This window comes from Theobroma cacao, chromosome 1 (genome assembly GCF_053813885.1).
Source record: "Theobroma cacao isolate CCN51 chromosome 1, ASM5381388v1, whole genome shotgun sequence".
Classification (NCBI taxonomy): Eukaryota; Viridiplantae; Streptophyta; class Magnoliopsida; order Malvales; family Malvaceae; genus Theobroma; species Theobroma cacao.
Window position 1 is genome coordinate 5256036 of NC_142639.1, and position 15935 is coordinate 5271970.

General features: G+C 32.1%; 1 protein-coding gene across 1 annotated transcript; it reads right to left on the reverse strand.

The window, feature by feature from the left end:
- Positions 1-1302, reverse strand: LOC18611556 (uncharacterized). The gene has a single exon (XM_018114429.2). The coding sequence runs from the start codon at positions 1247-1249 to the stop codon at positions 194-196; it is 1056 nt and encodes a 351-aa protein (XP_017969918.2). The 5' UTR covers positions 1250-1302; the 3' UTR covers positions 1-193.
- Positions 1303-15935: the final 14633 nt, after the last annotated feature.

The window sequence follows — 15935 nt, forward strand, 5'->3', positions numbered from 1 at the left end:
TTAATCAAACATCATCCATTCTTTATTTCTGCAAGTAAACGAACACTAGGAAGAACATGCTATTGTCACAAGAAGTTAAGGGGGATTATTGGAAAAATAAATTCCTACAGTCTTATTACAAAGAATTACAACAAACATATACATGAACATATAAGAAAACAAAATTTACCTATATCATGCCCTTGCCAAAATGCTACAACCCATTAAGCGACGGTGCCAACACATCTTGCAAACAGTAATCCTCAAAAGAGCCAAACCCATCAAGCAAACCATCAAAAAACCCATCTTCCAACCACCCCTCCCTCTCCATCAACTCCTCCTCCTTTTCCTCATCTTCCTCCATTGCTACCACTCCTTTCAACTTCCGATCCTCCTCCTCCATAACAGCTGGCATGTGCCCTTCAAACAACGACACGTGTCCGAAAAGCTTATCTTTCCTAGAAAAGCTATTCCCACAACTACACTTCCACTTCTTACTCTCTTCCCCACCTCCACAATGCTTCAAATGACTCTTCAAATCAGTAAAAACCGAAAAACTCTTCTTATGACACTTATTACAACCATACATTTTCGGACAATGGCTTCTCTTGAAATGATTCCTTACACAAATAACAGATTTCAACGGCCTAAACTTGTCATGTTTCTTGTTCCTGTTACACCCATCATAGGGGCACGAAAACCGGGTTTTCCGACCCCAATTCTTCACTTCCCCTTTATTACCTGTTTTTTTCGCTAACGCCTCGGGAGTTTTATACTGATTCCCATGAGCTCTCATATGCATCCGTAAATTGGCGTCGCGCTTGAACCCTTTACCGCAAATTTCGCAGAAATGTAAATGTTCCGACAGCAACTCGACCGCATCTAACTCGATTATCTCGGACTCTCCTTCATCGTAATCGTCGACCTCGAGTTTCGGTTCTGGAGTCGGGTTCCGGATTGGAGTCGGGTTTGGGTAATGGGCTTTTTGGGCGCAAGAGAGGAGGGCCGCACCGTTGACGATGATTTGGTGGATGGCGGACGCGATTTCAGAGGAGACGAGATCCATCTCATCTTTGGAGATCAAAGTGTTTGTGTTGACCGATTGAGATAGGAAGTGTTGCAGGGAATCCATTCTCGTTTTAACCGTTGAAAGGTTTAGAAGTGGGACACGCGGATCGGCATGGCCGAAGGTTTCTTGTTGCCGGAGAGAGGGTCCTCCGCCGCTGGGATGTTCCGGCGAGATCCGAAAAGGTTCTCCGAGATTCGACATTTTTTTTTTGCGCAGAAGTGAAGTTTGATAAGCTTAAACAAAAATAACAGAGTAAAAGCTTTGTCATTATATTTGACTGAAAAAGACAAAAGAGCAACACTAGAAATGCACGCTGGGATTGACACGTGCGGGTTTCAGATTACATCTTGACCGCTTAAACAGTCGATTGGCGGCCATGGGCCAGGGACACCACTGGGGCCATTATTGGACTGGAACGTATACTTTTCTTGGATCTAGTCGAATAATTGAGTAAAATAAAAGAGCAAGAACCAGAAATTCTGTTTTGGCTGGCTACCGAAACATAATTTTAAGATATATTACGAAGAAAAATTGGCTAAACCAATTGAAAGCATCGAAATTGAGTTTGCCAGCCTGTCCAAGAAGACTAGCACGTCGTTTTGTAGCGGAAATGGTAGTGTGGATGACGCGAGGGATTACGACCGTAAATGGGAACGGTTGAGCAAAGGCAAGAATCAAAGCCGAAGACCAACGTCTTATCGAAAAGACGAACACTCCGCTACTCTTCACTAGTTTTTTAACTTTTCAGAGTAATTAAAGCAGTTCGAGGTCAATGGGCCTAATTGGGCTTCACTTTTAAAAAAGGGTGTTTTACTAGACTCAACGCAGCCTGAAAGAATGTAGAAACAGAGGGTCAGGCCTAGGTCAAGTTGGGCTTCACAATTCAAAACTAGTACGTTTTCCATTATATGAATAAATTAATCTAAAAATATCTTTTTATATCTATAATTGTGATTTTTTTTTCAATAAGCAGTTTGTGTTTTATTTTTTCTATTATCACTTTGTAGATTAATTTTTTTTTTGTAAAAGGAAAATTCAATTAATCAAAACATTAACTTACACCATTCTAGTACAAAATATGCCTAGTTTATCTACTAATAAAATAGAAGAAATATTTAGAGGTGGAACATTAAAGATGTGCAAACCTAATTCTAAGTCTTCATAGTTTGTAGCCATCCAATCAGCTCCTCGGTTGGCCTCACGATATACGTGAGTAATAGTGCAGTTCCAATCTCATTGTATCAGCTCCTTAATCTGCCTTAGTAAATTTGCACAGGGATCCCGTGAAGAGTTCGAGTTTGAGATATTCTGAATAGCCACCATTGAATCCGTTTCTACTTGCACCCTGTTAAAACCTCTCTCCCAACATAACTTAAGGCCTTGAAGAATGGCCTAAAGTTCTACAACAAGTGGGTATGTTACACCCACCTTATGAACAAAACCAAAAAGCCAACTCCCTTCATCATCTCTTACCAATCCCCCTGCAGTAGATTCTCCAAAAGCACCTTTTGAGCCGCCATCCACATTAAGCTTTACATGTGAGTGATTTGGTCTTGTCTAGGATATTGGAGTTGCTATTTTGGATTGATGCGCTGTTTTCCCCAAAATATACCAAGCTTTTTTGGCCTTACACCATATATACTGTGCCGCATTATCTGGCCAATGACAAGAACAATCAAACATATTTTTATTTCTCCAATGCCAGAACATCCATATTGCATGAGAGAAGATGATTCCCCATGCAACTCCATCCCAAAGCTTTGATACAGATATGTTCTCTCGGATCCATTGTTGTAAGTCCATACCAAAGAAAGTATTTGAGCTCAAATCAGGTCGCATATTAAGCCACATATTTCTCGAGCAGCTGCAGTCTCTTAAAGCATGTATTAAACTCTCAATAGCATTACTGCATCTAAAACACAGACTCAAAGAAACCACATTCCTTTTAAGCAACCACTCCGCTGTAGGTAAAGATTCATGTAAAGCTCTCCAAAGAAAAACTTTAACTTTCCTAGGACTTGTAATCTTCAAATCTGCTCCCAATGTATAGGTGTCAATATTGAAACATCACTTTGACAGTCATATCCTGACTTTATAGAAAAGACACCATTATTTGTCAAGGTCAATACTTTTCATCAATTACACTACTATTGGGATCAAGAAATATAGCTGCTATCATCCCTATTATTCGAGCAGGAAATAGGTGTTGTAATGGATGAAAGTCCCAATTTCCATATTCATTACAATAGCTTGCCACAGGTAGAGCACTTTCCACTACAGAAATTTCTCTATTGGCAAATTTCAATAGAGGTCCACAAGCTAGCCAAGAGTCCATCCAAAATAAAGCAGAGTGTCCATTATTTGGGATCATACCCAGGCCTTTAACCAAAATTTCTCTACTCTTCAAAATGCTTCGCCAAGTATATGGGTCTGTTGTCTTAGCTTTAACTGATAAAAGGTCTTGATTTTTTAAATATTTACTTTTCAAAATATCAACCCAAAGGGAGTCCTTATTTATCCATATCTGCCACCCTAACTTAGCTAGTAAAGCCAAATTAAACCTCTTAGTCTCCATAATCTGTAGCCTACCTAGTTCCTTTGAAAGACAAATTGTTTTCCAACTGAGTGCATGGAGCTTCTACACCCCACCTAAATGACCCCAAATAAAATCCCTATTAAGTTTATCAATTTCCAATGCTACATTATCTGGGATGAGAGTAGTTTGCATTATATATGATGCCATTGAGCTAGTAACAGATTGAATTAAAGAAATCTTTCCCGTCATCAACAGATGTTTATTGCTCCAGCTCTTCAATTTTTTTTTAAATTCTACTGCATAGCTCCTGATAAGTGGCTTTTGACACTTTTCCATGAATCATCGGAGTCCCTAAGTACTTCCCAAAATCCTTAACTAAAGGAACTTTAGCTAACTGGCTCAAAACTTTCGCCTTTATGAAGTTAATATTAGCAGAAACTAACATGGAGGATTTTTCTAAGTTCACCTTTTGACCAGATGCTTGGCAAAATTTATCAAGAGTCTTTAACATCACTTGTTGTGAAGTTGCCACTCCAAATAACATGAGGTCATCTGCAAAACAGACATGTGATATGTTGGGTCCCCTTCTTGTGAAAGAAAGTGGCTTCCAATTTCCTTGTCAACTTCTTGATCAATTAAGTGGACAACTTTTCTAGGCATAATACAAAGAGATAGGGTCATAGAGGGTCTCCCTGTCTGATACCTCTTGATGGAGAGAAAGATGTTGACGAATTCCCATTCCAAATAATGGCGAAAGTAGGGGATTGCACAATGTTCATAATTAAGGAAATCCAATTAGAAGGAATTCCTATTTCTGTCATTACTTCACGAATAAAACTCCATTTAACTCGATCATAGGCTTTCTCCAAATCCACTTTAAGCGCCAAGGCTCTTTCTCTTCGTTTCATGGTCTTCATTGTATAGATAACCTCCTGCACTACAATAACATTGTCTACAGCTTGCCTTCCTGGAATAAAGCTACTTTGTGATCTTCCAATTAATCCCTCAAGCATTGGTTTCAACTGATCAACTAATATTTTACTAATCAATTTAAGAGGAACAGAACACAAGCTAATAGGCCAAAATTAAGTGATTTTCTCTGGATTTTCAACTTTGGGGATGAGGGTAATTAATGTATGATTCAAAGCTGGTGGAACCAAACCTGTAGCATAAGCCATCTGAACAAAATTAACCAAATCAGCATTGATATATAGCTAGTTTTGTTGAAAAAAGCTCGCTGGGAAGCCATCATAGCCCGGACTTTTCTTTGGGTTCATGTCAAATAAGGAATGTTGAATTTCTTCACTAGATAATGCCTTTCCTAAATCTAAAATTTGATCCTCATTTAACCTCCAATTTGATGATACCGGTAATGGGACCCGAACCCCATCATCCTTATACAAATTTTGATAAAAGTTGACAACCATCTCCTCTAGTTCTTTAGGATCTGTACACCATGATCCATCATCTCTGCGAAATGCAATTATCTTCTTCTTCCTTTGTGTGCTTTTCACAAGAGCCTGATAAAACTTTGAGTTGCTATCCCCATACTTAAGCCAATCCAATCTAACCTTTTGTTGCCAAATCAACTCTTCCTGATAAAGAGCAAGATTATACTCCTCAATCAAAGTAATTTCTAAATGTTGAAGGTAATCATTAGGTTCCGCATCAAGTTTCTTTTGTATTCCCTCGAGGTGCGCTAATAACCTCTTTTTCTTCTTATATATATCTCCAAATGTCTCTAAACTCCATTTCTGCAAATTTTTAGCTAATCCTCTCAAAGTAATAAACATGTATTTTTCTGTAAAGCTCCAATTTGTTTTGAGAAAATCAATAAAATTTGGGTGAGTCCTCCATGCTTCTTCAAATCTGAACTCCTTTGTAGCCTGTAATAAAAGTGAGAAATCCGTACACCGTTCAAGGATCGGATGGTGGTCAGAATGTGTTCTTGGCAAAACAAAGGCTTCAGTATGAAGGTAAATTCTTCTCCATTCTTCATTAGCTAATCCTCAATCCAAATGGACCCTGGTGCAATCAAAGCCATGTCTTTTCTTCCACCATGTGTATTTGGGACCCCCAGTTTCTAATTTTGATAAATTGCAGTAACTTATACAATCTAGCATAAGATTACAATGAGCTAAGTTAACTCCAGTCCTTCCTATTTTTTCATCAAGTGAGGTTACCTTATTAAAGTCTCCTATCACCATCCAAGGAACTTTGTAGATTAATTTTATTCTCACAAAAATTAATTTGTTAATTTTATCTAATAAAATTATCAAAATATTCTCAATTCAAAGTTAATTTATTTATTTACACTTAAGGGTGTTTTTATAATTTATTAAATTTATTTACTGATGTATTAGGTATTGTATGACCTAGAATGATGTGATAAGTTGTTTCTTTATTTCCCATATATAAAAAAATTATTCATAGAATGTTAATTGAGAAAAAAAACTAACAAATATTGGTGAATACTATAAATGGATTAGATTGCATAAATAGCCTTAATTAAAACTTAGCTAATAATTAATTACTTTGACAAGTGTCTTTGGCAGCGGGTTGACATTTGGAACTTCATGAAACCTAAATATTGGTGAATACTATAAATGGATTAGATTGCATAAATAGCCTTAATTAAAACTTAGCTAATAATTAATTACTTTGACAAGTGTCTTTGGCAACGGGTTGACATTTGGAACTTCATGAAACCTACTTTTCTTGCTTACATTTCAGTCACTCTTCCTTCTAATTTGTCATAAATTACGTCCAGTTTCTTTCCATGTAGATCCAGTACAATTTCCCAAATAGACTCAGCAATTTATTTTATTTGAAGTAATCAAAGATAAAGAAGTCCTTGGCAGTAGTAGTCACTATAAGAAAACAAGTTTTTTCCGACGGAAAAAATTTCGTTGGAAATTTCGAACAGATTTTCAACAAATTTTGTCAGACAGATTTTTAACAGAAATTTTCCAACAGAATTTTTTCATTGGAAATTCGTTGAAAAATTTTTTTGTGATCAAAAAAATTTCAGCCACCACCTTTTTTAACAGAATTATTTTCAATGGAATTTTTTATAGAAAAAACAATTCCAACGAAATTTTTTGTCAAAATTTTTTTTCTAATGGAAAATTTCATTGAAAATTTTCAACGGAATTCTTTTTACAGTTGTTTCTAATGAAATTTCTAACGGAATTCCAATGAGATAACTTACAGAAATCATACTTTTTTCAACGGATTTTCATCAAAAAGTATTATCAACGGAATTTTCAATAGATTTTTTCATTGAAAATCTGTCGAAAAAAGGCATTTTCAACAAAAATCAGCCTTTATTCAACAAAAAATTTCATTGAAAATAGGCTGTTTTTTGGTAGTGAGTTCTGATCCTCTCCATTATTCTCCTCTCCTTCCATCAAGGTTTGCTTCATCAGTCAAAATTTGTTTAATGTTTCAAAACCAATCCGCGACATATAATAAGTTTTACAGGTGAAAGTTTCAAGGGAAGACAATCCTTCACCACCGCCTTATCTATGCAAGCAGCATTGTGCTCTCAAGCATCCCAAATCCAAGGATTGGGGAAGATGCAAACTCGCTGATGATCGCTTTGTTTGCGAATGTTGTTATCTTTGCCATCATAAGCATGGTCACCATTAGTTTTCTGGTTTTTACGACTACCTGCAAAAAGTTCTTTTAATATGGCCCCTTAATTATTTTGGCTTGACTCAAAAGCATGGATGTATGAACAAACGAAATAGTGCTTTAAAATTGAGGATTTTAGATGACATGATCAACAAGTAATCATAATATCCGCGTACAGTATCAACCTGATCAGTGAAATTAATCAAATAGTTTATATATGATAAACTTAAAGAAGGGATTAGCATTTCACAGCCCATAGCACTCTTGCCGCAAGAGGAATATTTGGTAACTATTATATGTTGGACAGAGACAATATGGTATTAAGCTGCAGCCTGCAAACCTTGTTGGTTTTTCATTAGAGGGCTATAAATCTTTTGAAGGTTAGCTTTACAGTGATATTTATGGGCCTATTGCCTGTTGCCGATTGGGCCTTGGATACATTTAACTTTGTAATTTTTGGACCAGAATCTAAGGGAGCTCATGAACCATTGGGACTCGACTCTTCTTTAATTTGAGTGTGGGCTAGAACCTAAAACCTCCTTTAAGTTGACTCAAGTGTTGTTTTATTTTGGGGGAAATTCCTTTTGATTGGGATAACATGGCTCGGGTGCTGGAACCAAGATCAAAGGTTAAGTTTAGAGACAACGGGTGAAGTGTGAGTCATGTTTTCGTTGCAAAGTAAGGAGTGAGCAGCCCAATTATGAGCGACAATTATAGTGTATAAAATGGTCCAACAGAGATAACGCCAACATATTAATCAATTCATTGATCCCAGCTAGCCATGCAGTGGCAACCACAAGTTGTTCTATTTTTAGAATAAAACATATATGCTTAACAGAATCACTAGCGATTATTACATTCTTAATTACATTAATAAAATCCAGATGCCCCACCAGAAAACAACAGCTGAAGACATCCTAATATATGTAAGGTCAGAAGTACTGGCAGAAAATTCAATTAGTAGAATTTTGACAGAGGTTAAAGCAGGCAATTATTGAACATCCCATTTCTGATTAATTAATCCATAGGCAGCCATCAACTATTCATCGTTATCACCAACTACATAGATATTATAATTGCGTTTGATGAATTTTAGTTAAGGCCCTTCTCTACTAATCACAATTTAGTGCAGTAAGAAGACTTATATACGAACAAGTTGCATTAAATTTGTCTTCTCTGGGTCCGTTAGTCTTAAAGTGGTAGGCATGCGCCTAGAGAAGAAAAGCCGACTATTAGCTTAGCTTCTAGTCAAAACTACGAAAGCCCTGCTGAAATATGTGTGGGATTTTGGTCAAATGTCATTCAATAATTTCTTCTCAAGGATGGTTGCTGTCGCTAAGCCTGCTTACAATCTTTCCAAGGTAAGTTCATAATGGAAAGTCTTAGGTTTTTACATCAGTCTTTTCAAACATGACAATGTGTGCATTTACTGCCCAGTGCTTGGAAATTAGGACAAGATTCATCAAACGATTTTCTTGAAATTAGCTCTTCTGCACTGTGCTAAAAGATTTATATCTCCCTTTGTGAAAGCTGAAGCACTATCCTCACATCTTGAAAACATCTTTCACATTCAAGGCACTGGCATTAGTCTTGGTTTCCATCAATTTCAAAACATGCAGTCCAAGATAAAGTCTACTTCTTCTGTTATGCGCGAGGCGAAGAATTTTTGGGCTCAAACTCTCCAAAAGTGAAAAGTCTCAGGTTGAACGTCACTCTTTCTGACCTTTATTTCCAGGATTAGAATCATGACATATTATATTCATAGAAGTACTCATGAAAAGATTGGAACTTTCTTTATGATGTGGATAAATTGCTTTTTGCAAAGAGATAAAAATCAAAAAGGCAAGATAAGAAGGATGGAATTGAAGACATCAAAACAACCTCATTCTGCTTAAACTAATATTATTTGTTAGTTTAGGTCTGGAGAGGAAGGCTAATAGAAATTTAAGAAGTATATTCTACCCAAATCACCTAATTTTGAATTCAAAGTTACCTAATATGTTTTTCATTATAAAACATGGCAGGTTTTACTACTTGTAGTCCTCCTATTCTTCATCAAATTCAAAGGTCTTAGTCTCCAATCCTCACCCTTTGGTTCACTTGCACAATTTCTTATAGCCTCGTGACTTCCTTTTTTTTTTTTTTGAACATGAAATATAAGTTATTAAAAAGATTTAAATTAATGTTTTAATATTCTATCGTATTAATTTCAAGGCTCATCATGATTAATTAAAGTTACAAACTTACAATCGAGACAAGATATCATAACTTACTTGAACTCATTTCATTTGCTATTGATAAGTCAATTTTGTGTTTCAATAATTTGAATAGCAAATTAATTCTAATATTTTTATCTAAACATGATCAGTATATTTAAAAAATATTGTTGTACTATATTTTGTATATGTAAACCCTTCATGTATATAAATAGATATAAGTTTTTTCTATCTTAGTGTTTATTATTTTGATGTGTCATTGTTTGATTTCTAATGACCATGATATGATATGGGAGATTCACAATGATATGGCTTTAAATGAAATGGAACGAGACATGTACAAGATGATGTGATATACTTATTTTATACAAACTTTTCTCTACACATATATGTGTGACCGTTTGTTTAAATTAATTATTAATAATAAAGTAATATGATGGTATTCGAATATTTGATTTAAGAATAGATGTAGGGTTTATTGATCTAAGAAAAAATTTTAAATGTCTTTTTAATTTTAAAATATATATAAAATAAAGTATGGCAGGGAAAGCATAATATAATAATGTTCATTACTTTTTGACTTTTAAGTAGGCAATAATTTGGGACTCTAAGAATATAAGGTATCTGTCTATGTGAATTGTTGATTATTTTATAACAAGGAGAGAGTATCTCTATATCCAGGCTGCAAATTATTGTAATTCATCTATGAGATCTAATCTATATTTAAATGCCCGAAGACAAACAGTTAAAAGAGAAGAAGAACTTTGGAACACATCTCATCAATTTTCAATCAAAGAAATAGAACTATGTTAGTAAATTATCAACTTATGGCTGTCATTTACTTGTATGTAGACATGCATGACCATTTGACTTTAATCAACAAGCTTGTAAATTTTCTACAACGGCTCGAATTGTAGCTTACTCCAGAAGAATTCTCACTCAACACCATTCCATTTCGATTAGTATATACAGCACGGCATCTAATTAATCGCTTGCTTTCAAAGAAAAACTTTTGAATATCAGTGAGGTTATTAATGGTTCAGTTAAAATTATTATTGCAGTCAATCCCTTGTAAGAAAAGGAAAATAATCCAACCACTCACCCAAGAAATAGTGCCATTAGGGGTCAGCAACTATTGTTTCATCGCTGATAGTCTGTTCAAATTAATTAATCCTCATTAATTAAAAAAAATGTTGAAAGATGAGTACCTTTTATTAGTTAATTAACTAAGTCGCCTCCATGACTATGATTTGGTGACTCAAATTAATGTTAGATAAACCTTCAATCCTTTGGAGAAAAAAACATGAGAGAATGCAACCTTATTGTAGACTCCAATTAGATTCTATGTATTATGCTTTAAAATATATATATATATATACATAAAAGAAATTTTACTTATGGATGATCATTAAGTCAAATTCAAAATCTATCACAAACCTAACCCTAATTTTGAAGGTCAGATTCATAGTTAATCCAAAACCAGATGCCTCCCCTGGCTAGGTGGGCCGCGACGCTACCTGCTGCTAGTTGTTTTTTGGAAAACATGAACATGTTTTGTTTTTTTTTTTTAAGAAAAGATCTAGCAGAAGGGCATATATGCTCAACTAATACCTACAAAAATTTACTCCATCTGTCTGAAAATGGTGGAGGATTTTCAAGATTACGGAAACAAAGCAAGAACTTCGTATCATGATGACTCTTGCTTGTGTTCAGTTCGAAGCTAATTAATTTGTCGGTCAAGACAGTATATATGCGACGAGAGGTTATTTTTTCTGCTTTCAGTATAGACAAGAACCTTCTAATTATTAAATAGCAAAAGGCAAGGCAGATGGAAATTGGAATAAAGTGAAAGCTTCTTCTTTTTTCAAATTATAAGTTGGTAGAAAGGAAATATGAACACTTAATTGTATAACTTCCTTACAATATTCATCTAGCACTTCCTTTTTGTTTTAAATGGAGATCCATCTATTAGTTTATAGAATTGTGCTATAGTTTAAATTGTGTCAAATTCCATGTATATAATCAATAGTATTAGATTTGGAAAAAGATATCCAAATCGGAATATACTTCATCTTTAAGTTAATAGAAACTAAGGGCCACTGCTGCTTACCACCTAGAACACTTCCTAATAATTTTTGTTTTTTATGCATTAACTCTAGGAATTTTCATTTATTGAAAGAGGATTATAAGAAACCATAATGTATGAAACAGTAAAAGAATTTGATGATTAACAACGGATTTGATATTATTCTTTTATTTTTCATCTTATTTGTGAAGGTATTAAGTTTTGATGAGTGTGAAATTGCAAACCCCTCCCCTTTTTCCTTTTTCACTTCCAATAATTTTCAATGATAATCAGGATTTTAAAACCAAGTTTATTTTATTATTTTTGTTTGCATTTTATTATTCTTTCTTGATAAAAAATCATATAAATTTGATAATTATTATTAAGGTGAATTAAAATTGAAAGCTCTAATTTAATGATTATTAATCTACTAACTTTAAACTTTGTCACACACTACAAAAAATCATTGTATTTTCAACAGATTTGCAATGAAATTTAATTAAATTTTTTAAATATTTGTTCCGACGGATTTTCAACGGATTTTCGTTGAAAATTTCGTTGAAAATTTGAGTTGTACAACACACATATATTACTGTTTAATATTTCCAACGAATTTTCAACGAAAAATTCTGTTGAAAATCCGTTGAAACTTTAAACTTAAAAAAAAAAAAACGAGTGTAATCTTGACAGTTTCCAAAACACTATGTACTGTTTAATATTTTCAACGAAATTTTCCATTGGAACCGTAAACTCATCAAACTAACCGGGTGTAATTTATAAATTTTTCAACGGAATTTTCAACTGAATTTTCAGTTGAAAATTTCTAATGAAAAATTTTGTTGAAAATTTCGTTGAAAATTTCATCTTCAGAACACACGTTTTACTGTTTATTATTTCCAACATATTTCCAATGGAATTTTCTGTTGAAACCCTAAACTTTCCTATGTAATATTTAACTTTTTCAACAGAATTTTTCGTTGAAAATTTCTAACGAAAAATTCTATTGAAAATTCCGTTGAAAAATGTAAAGAGTCAATGATGTATTGAAAAAAGTAACTTTCCAACGGAATTTTCCGTTGAAAATTCGTTGGAAAGTAACTTTTTAATGTATCAAAGTGTTTATGACTTTTTAAACTTTCCAACGGAATTTTTCGTTGGAAATAATCATAATTTTTTCAATTATAAAATTTAAAATTTTTATAAATTTTATTAATTATTGTTAAAAATTAGATATTACTAAAAGCAAATACATAGTTATTGAAGTAAAATTTTTTTAAAGTTTAAATATGTTTTCCTTTTAATAATTTTGTATAATTTTTTTAACTTTAATGAATTATACAATATTGATTAATAATACCAAATTAGGGTAATGTTATATTATTCCAAAATTGAAAAAAATAACTATGTAAAATTTTATATTTTATAAAAAACCATGATAAGATATAAAAATCATATAAAAAAATATATATCACTTTATTTACGTTTTAATTGTAATTAGCTAATATATGTAAATTAAGATTGAAGTTTTATAATAAACTTATTAATATTTGTGCTTAAAAAATATCATTTTATTATATCTATGTATTCATGCAAATCTGATCGAGAGCTATAGAATATATATATATATATTTATATATATATATTTATATATATATATATATATATTTATATATATAGATAAACAAGTATGATTTAAGAAAAAAATAATATATAATTGTATTAAAATTAAAGTACAAGTTATATTTTTTAATTGATATAACTTTATAACTGAATATATATATATATATATATATGAGATATATTAAATAAGGGTCTACATATATATATTATTATATAATTTATGTAAGATTATAGTAAATTTCATTTAGATGATTATAATTATTAATGTAATAGGATCCAAATCATACATTTTATAAAAATCATATTGATAATTAATTATACAAATTTGGTTAATACATATCAATGTATACCTATAAGTTGTGATCATTATATATGTATATAAAAAATTTAGTCATATCTCACTATGGTTTATATTGAGTAATATTAAAAAAAAAAACTTTTTGTACGAAAATAAAAAATATCTAAAAGTACTGTTATTGTCAAGACTTGAACCTTTGCCCACATGTTAAAAAGTTAAAAGATAACCATTTCTTCCACCAACCCAAACTTTCATTGAAAATTTCCGTTGAAATCTTAAACTTTTCTTATGTAATCTTTAACTTTTCCAACGGAATTTTTCGTTGAAAATCCGTTGAAAAATGTAAAGAGTCAATGATTTATTGAAAAAAGTAACTTTCCAACGGAATTTTTCGTTGAAAATTTCGTTGGAAAAGTTAAAGTTACATAGGAAAAGTTTAGGGTTCCAATAGAATTTTTCGTTGAAATTTTTCCGCTGAAAATAATAAACGGTAAAACGTCTGTTCTGAAGATGAAATTTTCAACAGAATTTTCAACGAAAAATTTCGTTGAAAATCCGTCGGAACAAGTATTCAAAAATTTTAATTAAATTCCGTTGTAAATCCGTTGAAAATTTTCAACGAAAATTTCCAACGAAATTTTTTCCGTTAGAAATACAATGATTTTTTGTAGTGGTTATGATATTGTAATTTTATTGTTTGTCATTCCAGCCTATTGGTATAATTGAAAATTTTCTTTTCTGTATTATTGCGATCAGGTTTTATTGTTTAACATGTTGTGGAATGGTGTGTTATAGCTTATCCTGTGAGAAATAAGCTTTGTTCTTACCAAAATTGCTTATTACAGTACTGATTTGTATCATTTCTGATGATATTTAATGAAATCTGATTTGTTCGAGAAAAAAAAAACCATAAATTCTTAACTCAAATAAATGAAGAATTATCTTATCATAAGAGCAATCATAATTAACCTAGCTATCTTTTTTTTTTTTTTTTGAAAAGTTAACTATCAATATTTTGAATCCTAATAATAACACCAGCTTTGTTTCGTTGAAAATTCTATTCAGCATATAGGTGAAAGGTTTATGTTCGAAACCACTAATAAATGAATAGATTGTGATATATATACTTAAATTAGGCAGAAAATTAAAGTACTCCTTCTGTTCTATATTTTTATGATATTGATAAATTATAATATTTAATGTGCAAAAGTAAAAAAAGTTTATTAAAAATTAATATGGAATATGTATATATATATATAAAGAAAGAGTTGTAAATGTTTTAAAAAATGAATATAATTTCAAAACAACTCAAAAAAAGAGTAAATATTCAATTTAAAATAAATAATCAGTTGAAGTTAATTATTTTAACTCAAAGTTTTGATGTTAATTCTCATGCTGTTCTTAGAAGAAAGGTACAACTCCCACCAAACATGGACATTTTTTTCTAGATCATGTTTGGTACTATAACTTTTATTATCGAATTTTTAAAGTAACACATAGGTTTACGATATTTCCCATGCAATGTGCTGTGGCAAATTAGTGGCGGTGATCCCTTTTACCGGTCAGAAAATTCTTCAAACTTTTTTTTTTGGTTTCCTAACTACTTGGGGTCCCCTTATCATTGACAATCCTTTTACGTCACTTTAATTTTTTTTGACATCAATGTCTTATATAGTCAACCCCATCTCAAAAATTAATAAAGCTATTAACCCAAATGCCAAATCACATGTAACCATTTTTCTTTTTTTACAATCTTCTCTATCAAGTTTATCATTTTTTAATATATTTATCGTTACTGTTCAAATATTGTACATTTACCCAGTGTTGATGATTAAAAACGTACTAAAAGATAATGAATAAAACAAATAAAAAGTTAGGACTGGGCCTTTTCATGTGTAAAACGTACTTATTTGATGAACAAGATAGAGATCAAAATCAATTGAATTTTTTCATTCCAGTTGTTCTTCTAGAGTGGTTGGATCAAAAGGTTTCGGTCAATGTCTTGATCCTAACTTACCCTAAATAATATAGTTTTTTTTTTTTTTTTGAATAGTATGGGCAAGAACATCATTCAAAAGCGGAAATAAAATAGTAATTTATTTAATTTATAAAGTAAGGAACAGTAGGAACATATAAACATCAAAAGTAGGGAAAGGAATCAAGCAGGGAGAAAAAAAACAAAAACTTTTTCTTGTGTGAACAGCAAGACAAAGAAGGAGGCTCTCGTAGTGTGGGCTCAACCTAAACTTAAGTCGATTGTTTTTGTAGGGTTTCTTCATTGTTATTTCCTCCAAACTTTCTCTTTGTTTACATGAAGTCATCATAATAATTTAAAGTGTTGAAATGTTCCGAAGGACTATGTGAAATTAAGTAAATTAATTTCCATAAAACTTCGTAGCAATTAAATGAGTGGAATTGATAAGTTCAACGAAAACGGTATATAATGTCAACACGTTTCTAAAATTGTATGGAAAAGAGCGACCAGCTTTCTGATTTGAAGCAAGTATGAACACCAA